The 15,430-nt window shown below is 39.5% G+C and overlaps 1 protein-coding gene across 1 annotated transcript in view; it reads left to right on the top strand.

The window, feature by feature from the left end:
* The first annotated feature begins 7,205 nt into the window (after positions 1–7,205).
* Positions 7,206–15,430, top strand: part of ATP10B (ATPase phospholipid transporting 10B (putative)) — a 113,979-nt gene continuing 105,754 nt past the window's right edge. The window contains exons 1-2 of the mRNA XM_008692415.1: positions 7,206–7,523; positions 8,726–8,920. Coding sequence (XP_008690637.1) covers positions 7,249–7,523; positions 8,726–8,920 — 470 coding nt within the window. The 5' untranslated portion in view covers positions 7,206–7,248. The remainder of the gene's footprint in view (positions 7,524–8,725; positions 8,921–15,430) is intronic.

Raw genomic sequence — 15,430 nt, forward strand, 5'->3', positions numbered from 1 at the left:
CACTGGCTGTCTCTCTCACTGGCTGTCTCTGTGTCAAATAAGTAAATAAAATCTTTAAAAAAAAATAACTGGCTGTAAGAGGAAACTAGGTTGGAAAGGGAGCAAGCAAGGATGCAGGAAGCTGATAAAAGTCTGTGCAGTGGTCCATACAAGAGATAATAATGTCTTTTATTATATTGGAAACAGTAGAAATGTTGAGAAGATGGATTTGAAAAATATTTAGAAGGTGAAAATGGGTAGAATTTAAAAATAGATTGGCTGTTCAAAAAAAATGAAATTTTACCATTTGCAACAATGTGGATGAACTAGAGGGTATTATGCTAAGCGAAGTCAGTCAAAGAAAGACAAATATCTTATGATTTCACTCATATGTGGAAATGAAGAAACAAAACAGATGGACGGAGGGGAAGGGAGGGAACAATAAATGTAAGACGAAATCAAAGAGGGAGACAAACCATAAGAGACTCTTAAGCATAGGAAACAAACTCAAGTTTGCCTGAGGGGAGGCACATGGGAGGGGTGGGGTCACTGGGTGATGGGCATTAAGGAGAGCGCTTGATGTCATGAGCACTGGGTATTATATGCAACTGATGAATCTCTAAATTCTACCTCTGAAACTAATAATACACTGTATGTTAATTAATAGATTTTAAATAAAATTTTAAAGAATAGATTGATAGCCAATGAAGGAGCAATCAAAGCTAACTTCCAGGTCACTTGGGTAAAGGGAGATGCTGTTCATAGGAATGGGGGCTACTGGAACCAAAATGAATTTTGGATAGAATCCAAAGCTTTAGAAATGTTAATGCTGAGATGCCTAGAAAAGAAGAGATGGCAAAGAAACTGTGGGATATTCTTATCCAAAACTCATGAGAGAGGTCTGAGCTCCAAATACACCTAATGGGAGACCAGCTTGCTGGGCACCTGGTGATGCTCTAAACTCCAACGAACCTGGGGAGTAATGAAGTAGAGCATAGCAGACCATAGAACTTTCTTCTTGTTTAAGAAGCAATTGCTGTCCTTGAAAATCTGTTGGAGTAAGGCTCTTATGGACCAAGATGCCAAGAATAAATCAGGGTAAACCGCATTCACAAAAAAGACTAGTGATGGAGACTGAATGTGGGAGGCTATTAATACTTGAGTTCTGTAAAGATCTACCCTCCGATCATTCCCACAAAAACTCTGTAGGATTTCATTTGTCACATGTTTTCATTACCTTCTCAGAAGTACATCCTTCAAATTAATTTTATCTAAGGTGATTGCTATTTCCTTCTCACTCTGCCTTCCCCTTTCACACTGGTTGCCTCTCTCACCAGCCTCCAAAAGCCGCAATCGCCACCCCACCCTGTGCAAGGACCTCAGATGCATTTCTTATTCAATATTTCTTTTTCTCTGGAGGAAGGCAGCATCTGGCATCCTAATTATAGGACACGTTTTGTAGCCGGTGAATGAGGCACAATCACAGCTCTTGCTCTTCCCATTGGGAAGGACAGAGCACTTTCTGGTACTTACAAGAACTGATTGCACACAGCAGCTATATGTAGAATCCTGTAGCTGAGTACAAGGCAAAGGAAAGCTCTGACGTTCAGCCATCCTCAGGGCTTCTAGCCTCTGTGAATTCCACTGAAGAATAAGGTCTCCCTTTGGGCCATTCCTTTCCCAAGAAGGCCTTCCCAAACTTTCCCAGGCGGGTTCCGGAACTGGAAGCTTTAGTGAGGGGCTTTTATTTTTTTATAATAGTATTTTTTTATTATGTTAGTCACCATACAGTACATCCCTAGTTTTTGATGTAAAGTTCCATGATTCATTACTTGCGTGTAACACCCAGTGCATCATGCAATACCAGTGAGGGGCTTTTAAACTGTGATTTCTGTTTTGTGGCCTGCAACTAAATAATACACTGTATTATTACCCTCCTTAATACCAGTGAGGGGCTTTTAAACTGTGATTTCTGTTTTGTGGCCTGCAACTAAACATATTTTCTTGAATCTAAAATGCCATCAATTTAATAATATGTTGTGAGGGTAAAAAGAAAAAAAAGAAATATTACCATATCAATTATGTGACATTAAAATGTGAAAAAAAAAGTACATCTTGTATTCTAATAAATGTAGCTTTTTCTGACAGGGAGGAGGAAGAAGTTTCCAGAGAGGAATTATTTTATTCCCCTTGCTTCCATTTCTCCATCTATAAAATGGGTATGGGTAAAATAGGTAGAAGTCTACGTAAAAGTAGTGGTCATTTCCTCCAGCAAATCCAATCAGAATAACTGGGAAAAATCAAAATGAATAGGGAATAAGCATGTTGTGTTGCAAATTTTTCCTTGATCTAGTAGAACACTTGGGAAATGGATAGGAAGCAGGTTCTCTGGACTTTTTATTTAATTCAGGGTTGATTCAGAGGGGAAGGGGTAACAGGGTCATGGGTATTAAGGAGGGCACCTGTTGTGATGAGCACTGGGTATTATGTGTAACTAATGAGTCATTGAACACTACATCAAAAACCAATGACGTACTATACAGTGGCTAACTGAACATAATTAAAAATAATAATTCAGGGTTGGTGAAAAACCTTTTGTTGCTGTTGCCTTTGCTGTTTTGACACTTCTGTGGGAAACAAACAAAAAACGTGCAAAACATATTAGCAGTCTTTCCTGCATTAGTAGATAAGCATCGAATAATGAAAATGGCTGACACTTCCTATATAATTGGTGATGTTTCTGACCCTGGTTCCCAGAAGAGCAAAGAGAGATACAGAAGGTCTAGGACAACATTGTGATAATGGGCCAACAGTTTTTATTTCAATAAAAGTAGGTCCATGGTAATGCCTACGAAAAATAATGTGTATCAAACCCCTAATTTCGGATATCAATGTTATATCAGTGTTATATCAGTGTTAAAGTCAATATTTAAGCTTTTAAAAAGTGATTTGGCTTAAAATATATTGCATCTAATAAAACAAATGATCTTCAGATATGGCAAAAATTGGAAAGGTAATTAAGAATGATTGCAATTTGGGGAAAACTAATATAATTGATTTAAGGACATACTATTCTAAGGTGGTTATTTGTTAACTAGATGTCTAACAGGAAATTATTTTGTGAGATTTACACATTTTATAGAACTCAGGGTAGAGTGTTTTAAAAACCTCTGTGGTTGATTGAAGGCCAAACTTTCTTAGATTCCACTTAATTCTAATATCAAGATAATGTATTGTTTATCAAGAATCTAAGTGTAGATTAAATTTAATTTTATAGGTTTTTTTTTCCCTTCATGAGTTGCCCAACTGATACACTTTTTAAAAAACTGGACATGAAGGGAGAATAATTCTCCCGTCTCCATTTATTACTGATTTCTAGCCTTACTTGAATTTTCTTTCCATTTTTAAAATCAATATTTGCTCTAGCCACAGGACACTTGTAAATGTGGCTTCATACACACACACACACCACACATACACTTGTCGCATCCAATTACATCTCACTCATTCCCCTGATCTCAGTTTAAACCCCACCTCTTCAGGGACAAGGTCACATCCCTCTATAATGCAATCACATTGTACCCTGTTCTCCTTTCAACACTTATCATGGTTGATGAATATACAGTTGACCCTTGAAGAGCATGGGTGTTAGGGGTACAGGCATACCACACAGTCAAAAATCCACATATAACTTTTGACTCTCCAAAAACAGCTACTAATAACCTACCGTTGACTGGAAGTCTTTTGGATAACATAAACAGTCAATTAGCACATATTTTGTATATGTATTATATACTGTATTCTCACAATGAAGTAAACTCAAGAAAAAAATATTATTTAAAAAACCATAAGAGAAAATACATTTACAGTATTAGGCTGTGTTGAAAAAAAAAATCCACATATAAGCACACACATGTGGTTCAAACCCATGTTGTTCAAGCGTCAAGTTTACATTTATTTCTATGAGTGTGTGTGTAACTTCTGCCAGCCTCAGTAGAGTGCAAGTTCCAGAAGAAAAGAGATGGGTGTGCAGGTTTTACTCACTTAGTACAAAACAAGTATTTTTTGGTTGGAAGAATGACTGGTTGATTGACCCCTAACAGTGAAAATGGAATTTGCTAAAGATGGGGTTTACTTGGTTCGTTAAAATAAAAAAGGAAAGAACTGGGGTTAATTGGATTGTGGACCAGACAAGATAGAGAAAGTTGGGGAACAAAAACAGGATTTCTGAATAAGCTGTAATTAACTCAGTATGTTAGGCTAGTAGCCCACCAAATAGAAATGTACCCCCTACCATCTAGAGGACATTCTGCCCAGGGGAAAATGATAGTGGTGCTGGTGCTGAAAGAATTACTACCTCAAGCCAGAGGGATCTGAGTGTGAATGAGCAAAGCTAGAAACTTCTCAAGTTTATTGTTAGCGGGAGGTGCCATTTCAGAGAATTAGAATGAGAGAAAGACTTTGTAACTGGATGGACCCTGTAGAGTTCCTTCAGACATGCCCCTCCCTTTATGCAAGCAGTAATAAACCACACCTCAGAGAAAAGATTACATAGTCCCACTGTGTTTCCTGATCTACTTTTGGAAATAAGTAGCTTACTTGGAAGAAAGAGGAAGCAGTAGTTTAAGGAGCTGTTTTCCTGTGGGGTCTTGGCCCCACCCAGCCCATTCTTGTGTGCTTTGGCCAGAATAAAGCCTGGGATTCGCAGCTCTTGTCAGGTGGTTTCCCTGCCTAAAACTCTTCAGGATTCCTTTCTGCTCTCAGCATAATAGCCTTAACAGGCCATCTGGTCCTTACCTGTCCCTCCAGCCTCAACTTTGGCTCTTCTGTGTCCCTTACTTCATGTACTCTATAGGGCACTCCTATCAACTTCGTTTCTAGAACCAGTTCTTCTTCCTGGAACACCCCTGCACAACCTTCCTAGCTAGCTAAGTGTGTATATGTGTATACATATGTGTATACGTATATGTGTATACATAAACAACATGTGCATTATTTTCTGAACCATTGAAACATCTTGCCCCTTTACCCATAACTACTTTAGGATGAATTTTCTAGGAACAAGAATATTTTCTTATATAACCACAATATAATTATTATAATGGGGAAATTTGACATTATTAAAAGACTATTACTAATCTTCAAATCATTCTTAAATTTTATGCCTTGTCCATTTATGTCCTTTATACCTATTTTATCTCCCCCAGACCAGGATCCAACCCAGGATCACACATTACATTTACTTATCATATCTTTTTAGTCTGTTTTAATCAGAAATGGTTCCTCTGCCTTTCTTTGACCATTGACATTTAATACTTATTTAACATAAGCTGGTCATTTTGTAAAATAATCCCCAGTTTGAGGTTTTTCAATAGTTCCTGTGACTACCACAGAAATGATGCCATGTCCTTGGTACATCATAACAGGAGGCACAGAATATCAGGTTATGCCATATTGGTGATTTTGCTTTAATCTATTGGGTAAGGTGGTGTCTGCCATGCTTCTTTATTACAATTATTCTTTTTTTTTTTTTTTTACTGTTGTAATTAATAATTTGGGGGGAAAGATAGTTGGGAACTATGAAAATATTCAGTTCTTCATCAGGTCTAAGTCTACTTGTTTGGCATCCATTTTACATCTGCTTTATTTTTAAGAAAGCTTATTTTACAGTGTAAATAAAGAAAAGCAAGAATGTGATATGAAAAAATGTACTTTTTAAACCACCCCGACTAAAATACCTGCATCTCCCATATCAACCCAGTCTTCCTTTTTGAAGTCCTTATTACCTAAAATTGAGAGGAGTCTGATATGTATGGCATTAGCCACGGCAAGATTTCTCATTTGCATTTTCAACTCTATTCATGAATTATTTCTTCATTTCCTTTTCTTTAACAATAATAAAAAAATCCATGAAAGGGACATTTTTTATAACGAGAAAGAAGATATACAATATTATTTCTGGCTTACCATATGTCATAATATTGCTTTTGGTCACATTATGATGGCATCAGTAATTGCACTTATTTTTTCATGCTTGCTACAAGGGCTCACTTAAGACTTTGAAGAGCTCTTCTGGACTGAAAATCATTTGGATTGATTAAACTCATGAGGAGAATTATGATAAGGGTCAGATCATTTGGGCATCAGGAAGGTAAAATATTACCATTTCAACTAGAAATGGAACTTTTTCTCCTTTAAAGAATCATAGTTTCAATGGCAGGTGAGGTTACTCATTGTAAGATTAATAATACCTGATGTTCCCTCATCCATTTATTCAAAAGAAAATCATCCTGTGAGCCTACTAAGTGAGAAGTCCCATTATATACAACTTCTTACAAAGGATGTCTTTGAATAATATCCTTCAGGGTCTTTAAGTAAGAATGGCCAGAGGAAAACTTGAAGGCTTGCTTATAGTTTCCATTAAAAGAGCTCAGGAACTGGAATATCCTTGATAAAGAGTGTTTTCCCCCATCTAGGAGGATCATCTGAAAAAGCCCTCAGTTTCAGAAACCACCAAATGGAGTTGGTGAGCAAGGAAGGGGTCTCCCACCCTCACCTCCAGTCAACCTCATTTAAAAAAAAAAAAAAGTGGTGTCCATGGAATGACATTCTGAACAGCCCAGTCACTTCAGGCCAAAGTTTCCTAGGAAAGACACTGTCTCCTCTGTCCCACCTATTACTCTCATTTGAGGTTCTGACCACAAACAAGTTCTCCAAAATATCAGTACTGGAAAATTTTAGAGTTAGAGAACACCTTTCCCTTTAAGATACAGCTCAAGATACTTTTATGTACTATGCAATTCATTCCTTACAAAATTTATTCCTTACAAAAGCTTGTGAAAAAAGTAGAAGAAGACTAGTTTTCCTCCTATTACAGTGAGGACACTGAAGACCATGAAGACCATGAAGGTGAAGCTCAGTGTTAGGAACAAGCCAGAGATAGCATTCTGACCTCTGAGGGTCATAGCCCACAGGGCCATACTTTTCCTGATAGGCCCAACAAAGTCATCAGCACACTCCCCCCATCTTAAATGCTTTCATGGTGCTTATCACAGGGCTAGTTGTATATTATTTATATGATTATTTGCTTTATGTCTCTCACTCTTGAACATATGGTTTATAGGCATTGAACCTACTTTGTTCCCATTGTATCCCAGAATCTACCTTGGATGGATGGGTGGACAAGTGGGTGAGCCAATATACCACATATTTTCTTCTGACTATGGTGACTTCCTGTGTCTGTTTTCAGACCGTAGCTTGCTGCCAAAAATGGCCCTGTCAGTGGACTCATCTTGGCACCGGTGGCAGTGTCGAGTCAGAGATGGCCTCTCCCAGTCTCCATCAGAAGTCACACCACTGTTGTCCCAAGACAAAAGGAGGCAAAGCTACAACCTGACACAGCAGCGGGTCGTGTTCCCTAACAACAGCATGTGCCACCATGATTGGGCAGAGGTCTCCAGGAAATACTCCGGCAACAGAATCTGCACGACCAAATATACCTTCCTCACCTTCCTGCCTCAGAACCTCTTTGAGCAGTTTCATAGGTACACTTGGCCAAATAATATGTGCTTTAACCAAGTATTTGCCAGTATTTCTTTTTTTTTTTAAGATTTTATTTATTTATTTGACACAGAGACAGCCAGCGAGAGAGGGAACACAAGCGGGGGAGTGGGAGAGGAAGAAGCAGGCTCCCAGCATAGGAGCCTGATGTGGGGCTCGATCCCAGAACACCAGGATCATGCCCTGCGCCAAAGGCAGACACTTAACAACTGAGCCACCAAGGCGCCCCTGCCAGTATTTCTGAAACAAAGATGCTGCACTCTGGGCCACCTCGCCTTTAATATCCAAATGCATAAACCTTGAAAAGACTTGTCATTCATTTGCTCGTTCATTCATTCATTCATTCAATAAACATTAGATTCTGTTCTGTGTTAGGCCATGCATTACCTGCTAGAGATACATGAGGGGAAGAAAAGAGAGAGATTGTCCTGACTGTATTTTCTAGTGAAAGAGACAGACATTAATTTTAAGAGTTATATAAATCGATATAAAATTAGAACTTAGATACTTCCAAGGAAAGGTATATGGTGATCTTACAGTGAATAAGAGGGAGATCTGGCCTAGTTAAGAAAGTCAGGAAAGACTTCCAGAAGGAAGTGACAATTGAAGTATAACCTGAAAGAAGAGAATGCATGAACTGGGTAAAAACAAAAGTCAGGAAGGGAGCCAGGGGAATGTTCCTGCCAACAGATCTTCATGTGCAAAGGCATAGTGGCAAGAAGGAGTAAGATGTACTGGAAAACTTAAAAATGTAAGCCATAATTTCAAGATAATACATGAAAGATCATCTTCTAATTATAAAGCAAAATATACATACCTAGATATCATCCTAAAGTTTATAATTACTATTACAAGCTATCATTTATTGAGCAACTACTATGATTGAGAACCCTCTCGTGTATGTAACAAATATTAACCTTTGTAATATTTATATGAGCCCTTTACAGTAGGCAGTACTATCCCCATTTTATACAAGTTGAAACAAGCTCCAGAAGATCACACAGTTAGTAAACAATTTGAGTTTGAATATAACTGGATTTGGCTTCAAAGCCCTTACCATAATTCCAGGTGACACTGAAAGAGAATGTCATTTTAGTTGGTAAGGGCCAACAATAGGGAAGAAATAGTGTGGAGAGTATATTTTTCTATCCATGGTTTTTACTCACACTTTGCTTGCTCCTTCCAGGTGGGCTAACCTCTATTTTCTGTTCCTGGTGATTCTGAACTGGATGCCCTCCATGGAAGTTTTCCACAGAGAAATCACCATGTTACCATTGGCCATCGTGCTGTTCATCATCATGGTCAAGGATGGCATGGAGGACTTCAAGAGACATCGTTTTGATAGAGAGATCAACTGTTCCAACATCTGGATATATGAAAGGTAAGAGAAACCATTCTTCTGTTTGCTTTCTTGCAAATAAGTTATGCAAACTCATCAGCATTTTCAAAGGATTGGTCTCTCTTCTCACATTTTATTTTCTTAAGTTCACTTAATTCAGTGATTGTCAACCAGGGCAATTTTTCCCAGCAGAGAACATTTGACAATGCCTGGAGACATTTTTGGCTGCCATATTGGGAAGGAAAATGACAATGGCATGTAGTGGTTAAAAGCATAAAGATGATGCTAAACATCTTACAATATATAGTACAGCCCTCCACAACAAATAACAACAGTAGTGCTGAGGTTTAGATACCTTAATTTAACATGTATAAACACTCAAATTATTAAATACAAGAATGTTATATTATTAAAAGTCGGGTTGAAAGTTCAAGAATTGATGTCTAGAATTTACTGGATCATCTCGGGAGACCAAGTTTAAGAGCAGCTCTTTGGAGAGTGACAGGTAATGTCTCTCAAGCAAGAAAATGTATACCATTTTTAAAGCATCTGAGGCGCCTTGTTTTTAAAACTTAACCAGGTAGGTTTTAGGACCTAGAGTTGGCACACCTGTTCTTGGCTGCCTGGGTGGAAAAGGAAGATCCCCTGTGGGTGACGTCGATATTCCAACAGGCGGAGTCTCAACAGGTAGAAGGAAGTGGCCTGGAAGGTGCACACCTGTTCTCTGCAAGCTTTTTCCTTGTCATTTCTCACCTGGTGTTTGTAAACCAGCTTTTTATTTTTAATTTTCCTTTTGAAAGAAGAGAGAGAAATTTCCAGCAGAGAAGGCAAGTAAAAGATGTCAGGGACATGACTCACCGGCAGTTCAACAATGGAACTGATTAGGGAAAAAACTCTTTAACGGGGAACTCACGTGTTGTGCTATGAGAATTAAAGAGACGGATTGAGCAGAGATGAGAAAGGAAGGGAAGAAAAGGTGGAAACGGAAAGAAGACAAGAAACGAGTAATAGTCTCCAACCTGCCCTTTGAAGAACGGTCCTACAAAGAGAATCCCAACAGGCATTACTGTGGAAATCAAATTAAGACCAGCAAGTACACTGTGCTTTCCTTCATACCCAAGAACATCTTTGAACAGCTACACCGCCTTGCCAATCTCTATTTTCTGGGCATTGTGGTTCTGAATTTCATCCCCGTGGTTAATGCTTTCCAGCCCGAAGTGAGCATGATACCTATCTGTATCATTCTGGCAGTCACTGCCATCAAGGATGCTTGGGAAGACCTCCGGAGGTACAAGTCTGATAAAGTGATCAATAACCAAGAGTGTATCGTCTATACCAGGTAAAGCAAAACCCTTTGGGGAAGTCTTGTGAGCCCAGCTCTAATCTTTCTGTGGCTGCTGTCACTACTGCTACTGTTTATAGAGGAGATGGAGTAGGGAGGTAGCATTATTTTATTTCAGTGAAGCTGTTTAATTCTCCACAGTCAGAATTATGATGTAAAACCAAAAGCCAGATTAAAAAGAGAGAGAGAGAGACTTGAATCCGTTGTTTATTTTTTTTAAGGATTTATTTATTTATTTATTTGAGAGAGAGAGTGCAAGCAGGGGGAGGGAGAGGAACAAGCAGACTCCACACTGAGTGTGGAGCCCAAGGCAGGGCTGCTCTCACAACCCTGAGATCATGACCTAAGCCAAAACCAAGAGTCAGACACTTAACAGACTAAGCCACCCAGGCAGCCCTAGAATCCACTGTTGATTAAAATTAAGAGGTCTTTATTTGGCATTTTCTTTGGTATTTCAAATGTGTTTAAAATTGTTATACGCAACTAATGAATCATCGAACTTTACATCAAAAACCAGGGATGTACAATATGGTGACTAACATAGTATAATAAAAAAACATTAAATTAAAAAAAAGATTTAAGAATTTGGCAGAAGTTCTCATCCATTCTTAGCCCAGCGTGACTACGAGCGCACTGGAGCATGTTCAGAGACCTTTGGAGGGAAGAGGTATCACTGTTTTTCAGGAGAGCAGTAGAGCATCGTATTAGATGAACTGGAGACACTGCCTGAGTCAGATCACTCATTAACTACATGTTAGGCAGGTGACCCAACCTCTCTGAGCCTTGTTTTGTCATCTGTAAAATTGAAACCTTTCGTGGGGTGGTCGTGAGAATTGCATCATCGGGAAGTGCTTAGCACTATGCCTGATATATAATAAATGCTCAATACGCAAGCAGCAATTGCTTTATTTTTAGAATGCAAAACTCATATTAGCTCCATCATCAAGGCTTTCCTTACGATTTCTCTTTGATGTTGTCCCAACAAAAGCAAAAACGGTGAACCACCTGTCTTACCACATTATTTAAAGTTTATACATGCTGTTGTTTTATAAAGGTTCCATTGAGGGTTGTTAGGGTAAGGACGTGCTCTTGGTCAGCCATATCCGTATCTTTCTCTGGTGAAAGAGAAAAAGATAAGAGTTATTGTAGGTCTTAACTTTATGACTGCACATGTAGCCAACAAAGAAACAAGGGATTAAGTCTGGGCTTATAGAGCGACTGCCATGACTGAGTGCTTTCTGGGCTAGCAATCCGAAGCCTCTAATGATTGAGTCACTAGCAGCTGAGGTCTTGACTTCTTGGCAGATAAGGAAAACATCATCTCTCTCAAGGAGCACCATCCGTCTGACTTTTTCCCTCTGACTTTATCAGACCTAACTCAGAGGAAGTTCTGCGGTCCCTCTGGTCACTCTTAGAAAGAAAGGGGCTGGCTTCAAGGTGTGCACTGCAGCCATTTAAGGGCTTCCTTCTAAGGAGGGGTTCTCTTCCCCAGGGAAATGGAGGGTAACCGACTTGGAGCTGGCTGATAAAAGGGCTTATAAGAGACCACTGAATACAAGGGACTCATTTTTCTCCAGGGCACCTCCACAAAAAACTCCATACCCTCTCTTTGCTTGCAGGGCCACAAATGCATATCTAAAAAAGTTAATCCGAAGCGTGTGTCTGTGTGTGTGTGTGTGTGTGTGTGTGTGTGTGTGTGTGTGTGTTCAGCTAAATCTAATTGTCTTGATCATTGTTAGCACACTGAACATCTAGAGATGAGATTTAGTCGTTCCTCACCTTCGAATAATAAAATTATAAAGAAAGGGAAAGTAATTGTCAGGTTACCTTTCTTTGAAGAGACTGTCACCAGTCCACCCCATCACTTTCTGTTTGCTACTTTTCTCCTTTGTTGTTTTTCTCAGAGAAGACACACAGTGGTGAGCCAGGAAACTGGTTCTTTAGGGAAGAATGAGTGTGGACCTCAATTAGCTTGATCCTGTTCTCCCTGATCTGCCAGAAATCCTCTGCCCTAAGCCTCCTAGAATCATTGGCCTGTTCTTGGGGATAATCTCAGTGTTGATCAGACCCTAGATTGACCTGTGCTGGGAGCTGGTCTGACGTAGGCCAGGCTGTTGTTCTGTTCTCAAGATAGTTTCCAGGGAACAATGAAAAACCGAGGTGATAGCAATCCTAGCAAAAGGAGACCTTAGTCTGCAGGTTCACCAGCAGTGAGGGACATAAGAGCTTTTATAGTAGCAGTATTTCCCAAAGTGTATTCAGTGGAATAATAATGACAAAGAGGTGGCCTCTGAAAAAAAGACATTCATGATCAAAAATTGTACATTGACCCTCCTAACCCATGTTCCATGAGGGAACTAAGAGAAGAGACACAGAAAAGAAATCTGTCCATCCTTAACTCAGTATTATTCCAAACTTACTTAACCTTGGAAATTTTTTCTAACAAATATTAACAACTCAATTTGGGGGATTTTACTTTCTTCAGTATAACAAAATAATTGACTACAGGGCCAGGGAGATAATTGAATGAATGAAATAGACTCGATACAAAAAGGAAAGCAATATTGTCTGTGTGCTAATACATGGGGACGGATCCTCAACGTCGGTGCTAGGACGAGCTAGGGAATGGCGAGTGCTGTGGCAAACTGGGGGATCCATGCTCTCATATCAGGAGGCAGAGCTGGCCGCCAAGTGGAAATACAGACCTAGTGTTGCCAGATTGTCGAATTTTATTAAAGGAGCTTAGAAGTTAATATTTTTATTTGAAATAACCTGATATTAAATGAAATAATCTGATATAATTTTTTTTCAAATACTTCATGCCTTTTTGTTTGGCCTGAAGTTCTTATTTTGCCTGTGAGCCCCTAATTTGCAATCTTTGCTTTAGTATCTAGTCCTAGGAATCTGGAGTTTCTGCAAAAGAATAATTAGATTCTTCTTTTGAGCTTTATCTTCAGTGAGGGAACCTCTTAACCTCTTTGGGCAGGGATGGGGTGTGACTTTGAAGGGAGAATGCAGGCCTGGTATTCAGTAGGTCTAAACTTTAGGCCCAGATCTGTGACTGACTACTGATAATAGCTTAGAAAAGTCATTTAAATCTCTGGATCTCAGTTTCCACTTTTGTAAGACTTGGGAGTCAGACCAGATCTTGTCCCGTGAAATGGGCTCTGAAAGAAGAGAATCCACAACCAAATAAGTCTGAGAAATAGGACATTCTTAATGTTCTCTTGAATCTAACAATGCACATCAATATAATAAAGGTCCTAGGAGGACCCTCCATAAGCAACCTGCCCAATTTTGTTTAACTCAGTTGTGTCTGTTGAAATACTCTCTGCTGTAAACAGCAGAAACCAACTCAAATTTAAACGCCAAACAGACTTGTTGGTTTAAGTCAACTACAAATGTTCTGAGGTGGGCAGGTGATCAGGTATAGTTCAGTCTGCATTCTAGATCTGGCGCTTAGCTGTCCTTTTCATTCAGTCTCCTCTGCATCATCTTTACCCCAGGCAGACTTCCCTCGTGACAGTGAAATGGCTGCAGCAGCTCCAGCCTTCATATCTACATGTGGTAACTCACAAAGGGAAAAAGAAAGGCACTTCTAGGAGCACTCTTGCAAGGGCAAGGAAGCTTATTTTCCAGACCCTCCTCACACCTCAGTGACCCTGATGGATCACATGCCCATCCCTGAACCAATCCCTGTGAGCAGAAGATGGGATTATGTGAACTAAATTTAACTGAACCACAGTTCAGCATGAAGACAGTTTCCCTGAAAGCATACGTACTATCCAGAGAAGATGTAAACCCAAATGGAAAAAAAAAAAATAAGGTAGTTTCTAAGAGAAGGAGAGACAGATATTGGAGAGGCCACCTCTATATACTCAATACCATCATCTTAAAATATTTTTGAGCCTAGACTCTTCGTAAATTGCTTCGCACATATTAACAGGAGCATACACTCTTAGGGACATTCTGTACTATACATCAGTAAGGTTCTTCCAACTCTGAAGTGGATTGGTTCTATAAAAGACCCCGGAATAGGAAGCTAGGAAATTCTAGGTAAGTGTTAGTCATTACCTTAACTGGTGGATGCTGAAGGACATTTCCTTTTGCCAAATATTGATGACACATGATAGGATGTCGGGCAAAGAGTACAAGATCCAAGAGGACAATTTGTTTTTTGAGAACAATGTAAAAGCTTATATCTCAAGCACTAGCTCTATCCATTTTGTCTCAGAGTCACACATTTGAGAAATGAGTGTGTGTGTGTGTGTGTGTGTGTGTGTGTACACACATACACAAGAGTATAATTGAATACTAGGGCCCTTAGAATTTCGCTCAACCCAATCCCATGCATCATGCAGCCCAGACTTGTTTATACCGTGAGAGACTCCTTTTGCAAACAGCAGAAGCCTTGTTAACAGAATTACAATCCTGTTAGAGCATTTTCTTTTAATATAGCAACTGTGCTTGTGGTCTAAAGGTGACCCATTAATCAGATTTATGGAATGACTTCAAGAAGAGATTAGCTTCAGAATTGTATTAGCTTACTTTCTCCCAGGGCTCAATTTAATGAATCTAGGAACCATACCCAGCAAGAGATTTCTATCCTTCCATTCAGCTTAGTGCATTTTTATTTGTATTCAGAAAACATGCAGTAAGGAAGCAGGGGTGTGAACTGAGGAGATCCATGGTGGGGTTTGTCCCCATGTTATAATGAAACTAAAGCCCTCCAGTGTCTCAGCAGCAGCTGAGCACTCATTTGTTCCCGAATGTTCATTCAGGATCCAGTATGTGTGCACCACAGGGTAGGCCCTGAGTACACCCCAGGGGCTCTCAGTCCAGTGATCACAAGGAACTTGGAAACAGCTACGGTGTCCAAGGCCTATGTACAAAGGGCCACAGTCAATAAGGGGAAGAGGTAATGCATCTGCCTGCAGAAAACATCAAGGTTGAGGGAAGGCTTCCCTGAAGAAGTGACACTTCAAGAGGCATCAGAAGATGAGCAGCATTTAAACAGGTAGAGGGAACACATTTTAACTCATAGCCTGTTCATGTGTCAACTAAAGGTTGTACGTGTGGCTTGTGCTGGTATCAAAGGACCGGGACCAAGAAATGTCAGAAATTTAGAAGAATGGCTCAGATTAGAAATTTTAAAATTCTGGCTCTTTTACTAATACTTTCCTGGAAGTCAGGTGGCTGCTATAACAGAT

Source organism: Ursus maritimus, unplaced genomic scaffold, assembly GCF_017311325.1.
Source record: "Ursus maritimus isolate PB19 unplaced genomic scaffold, ASM1731132v1 scaffold_15, whole genome shotgun sequence".
Taxonomy (NCBI): Eukaryota; Metazoa; Chordata; class Mammalia; order Carnivora; family Ursidae; genus Ursus; species Ursus maritimus.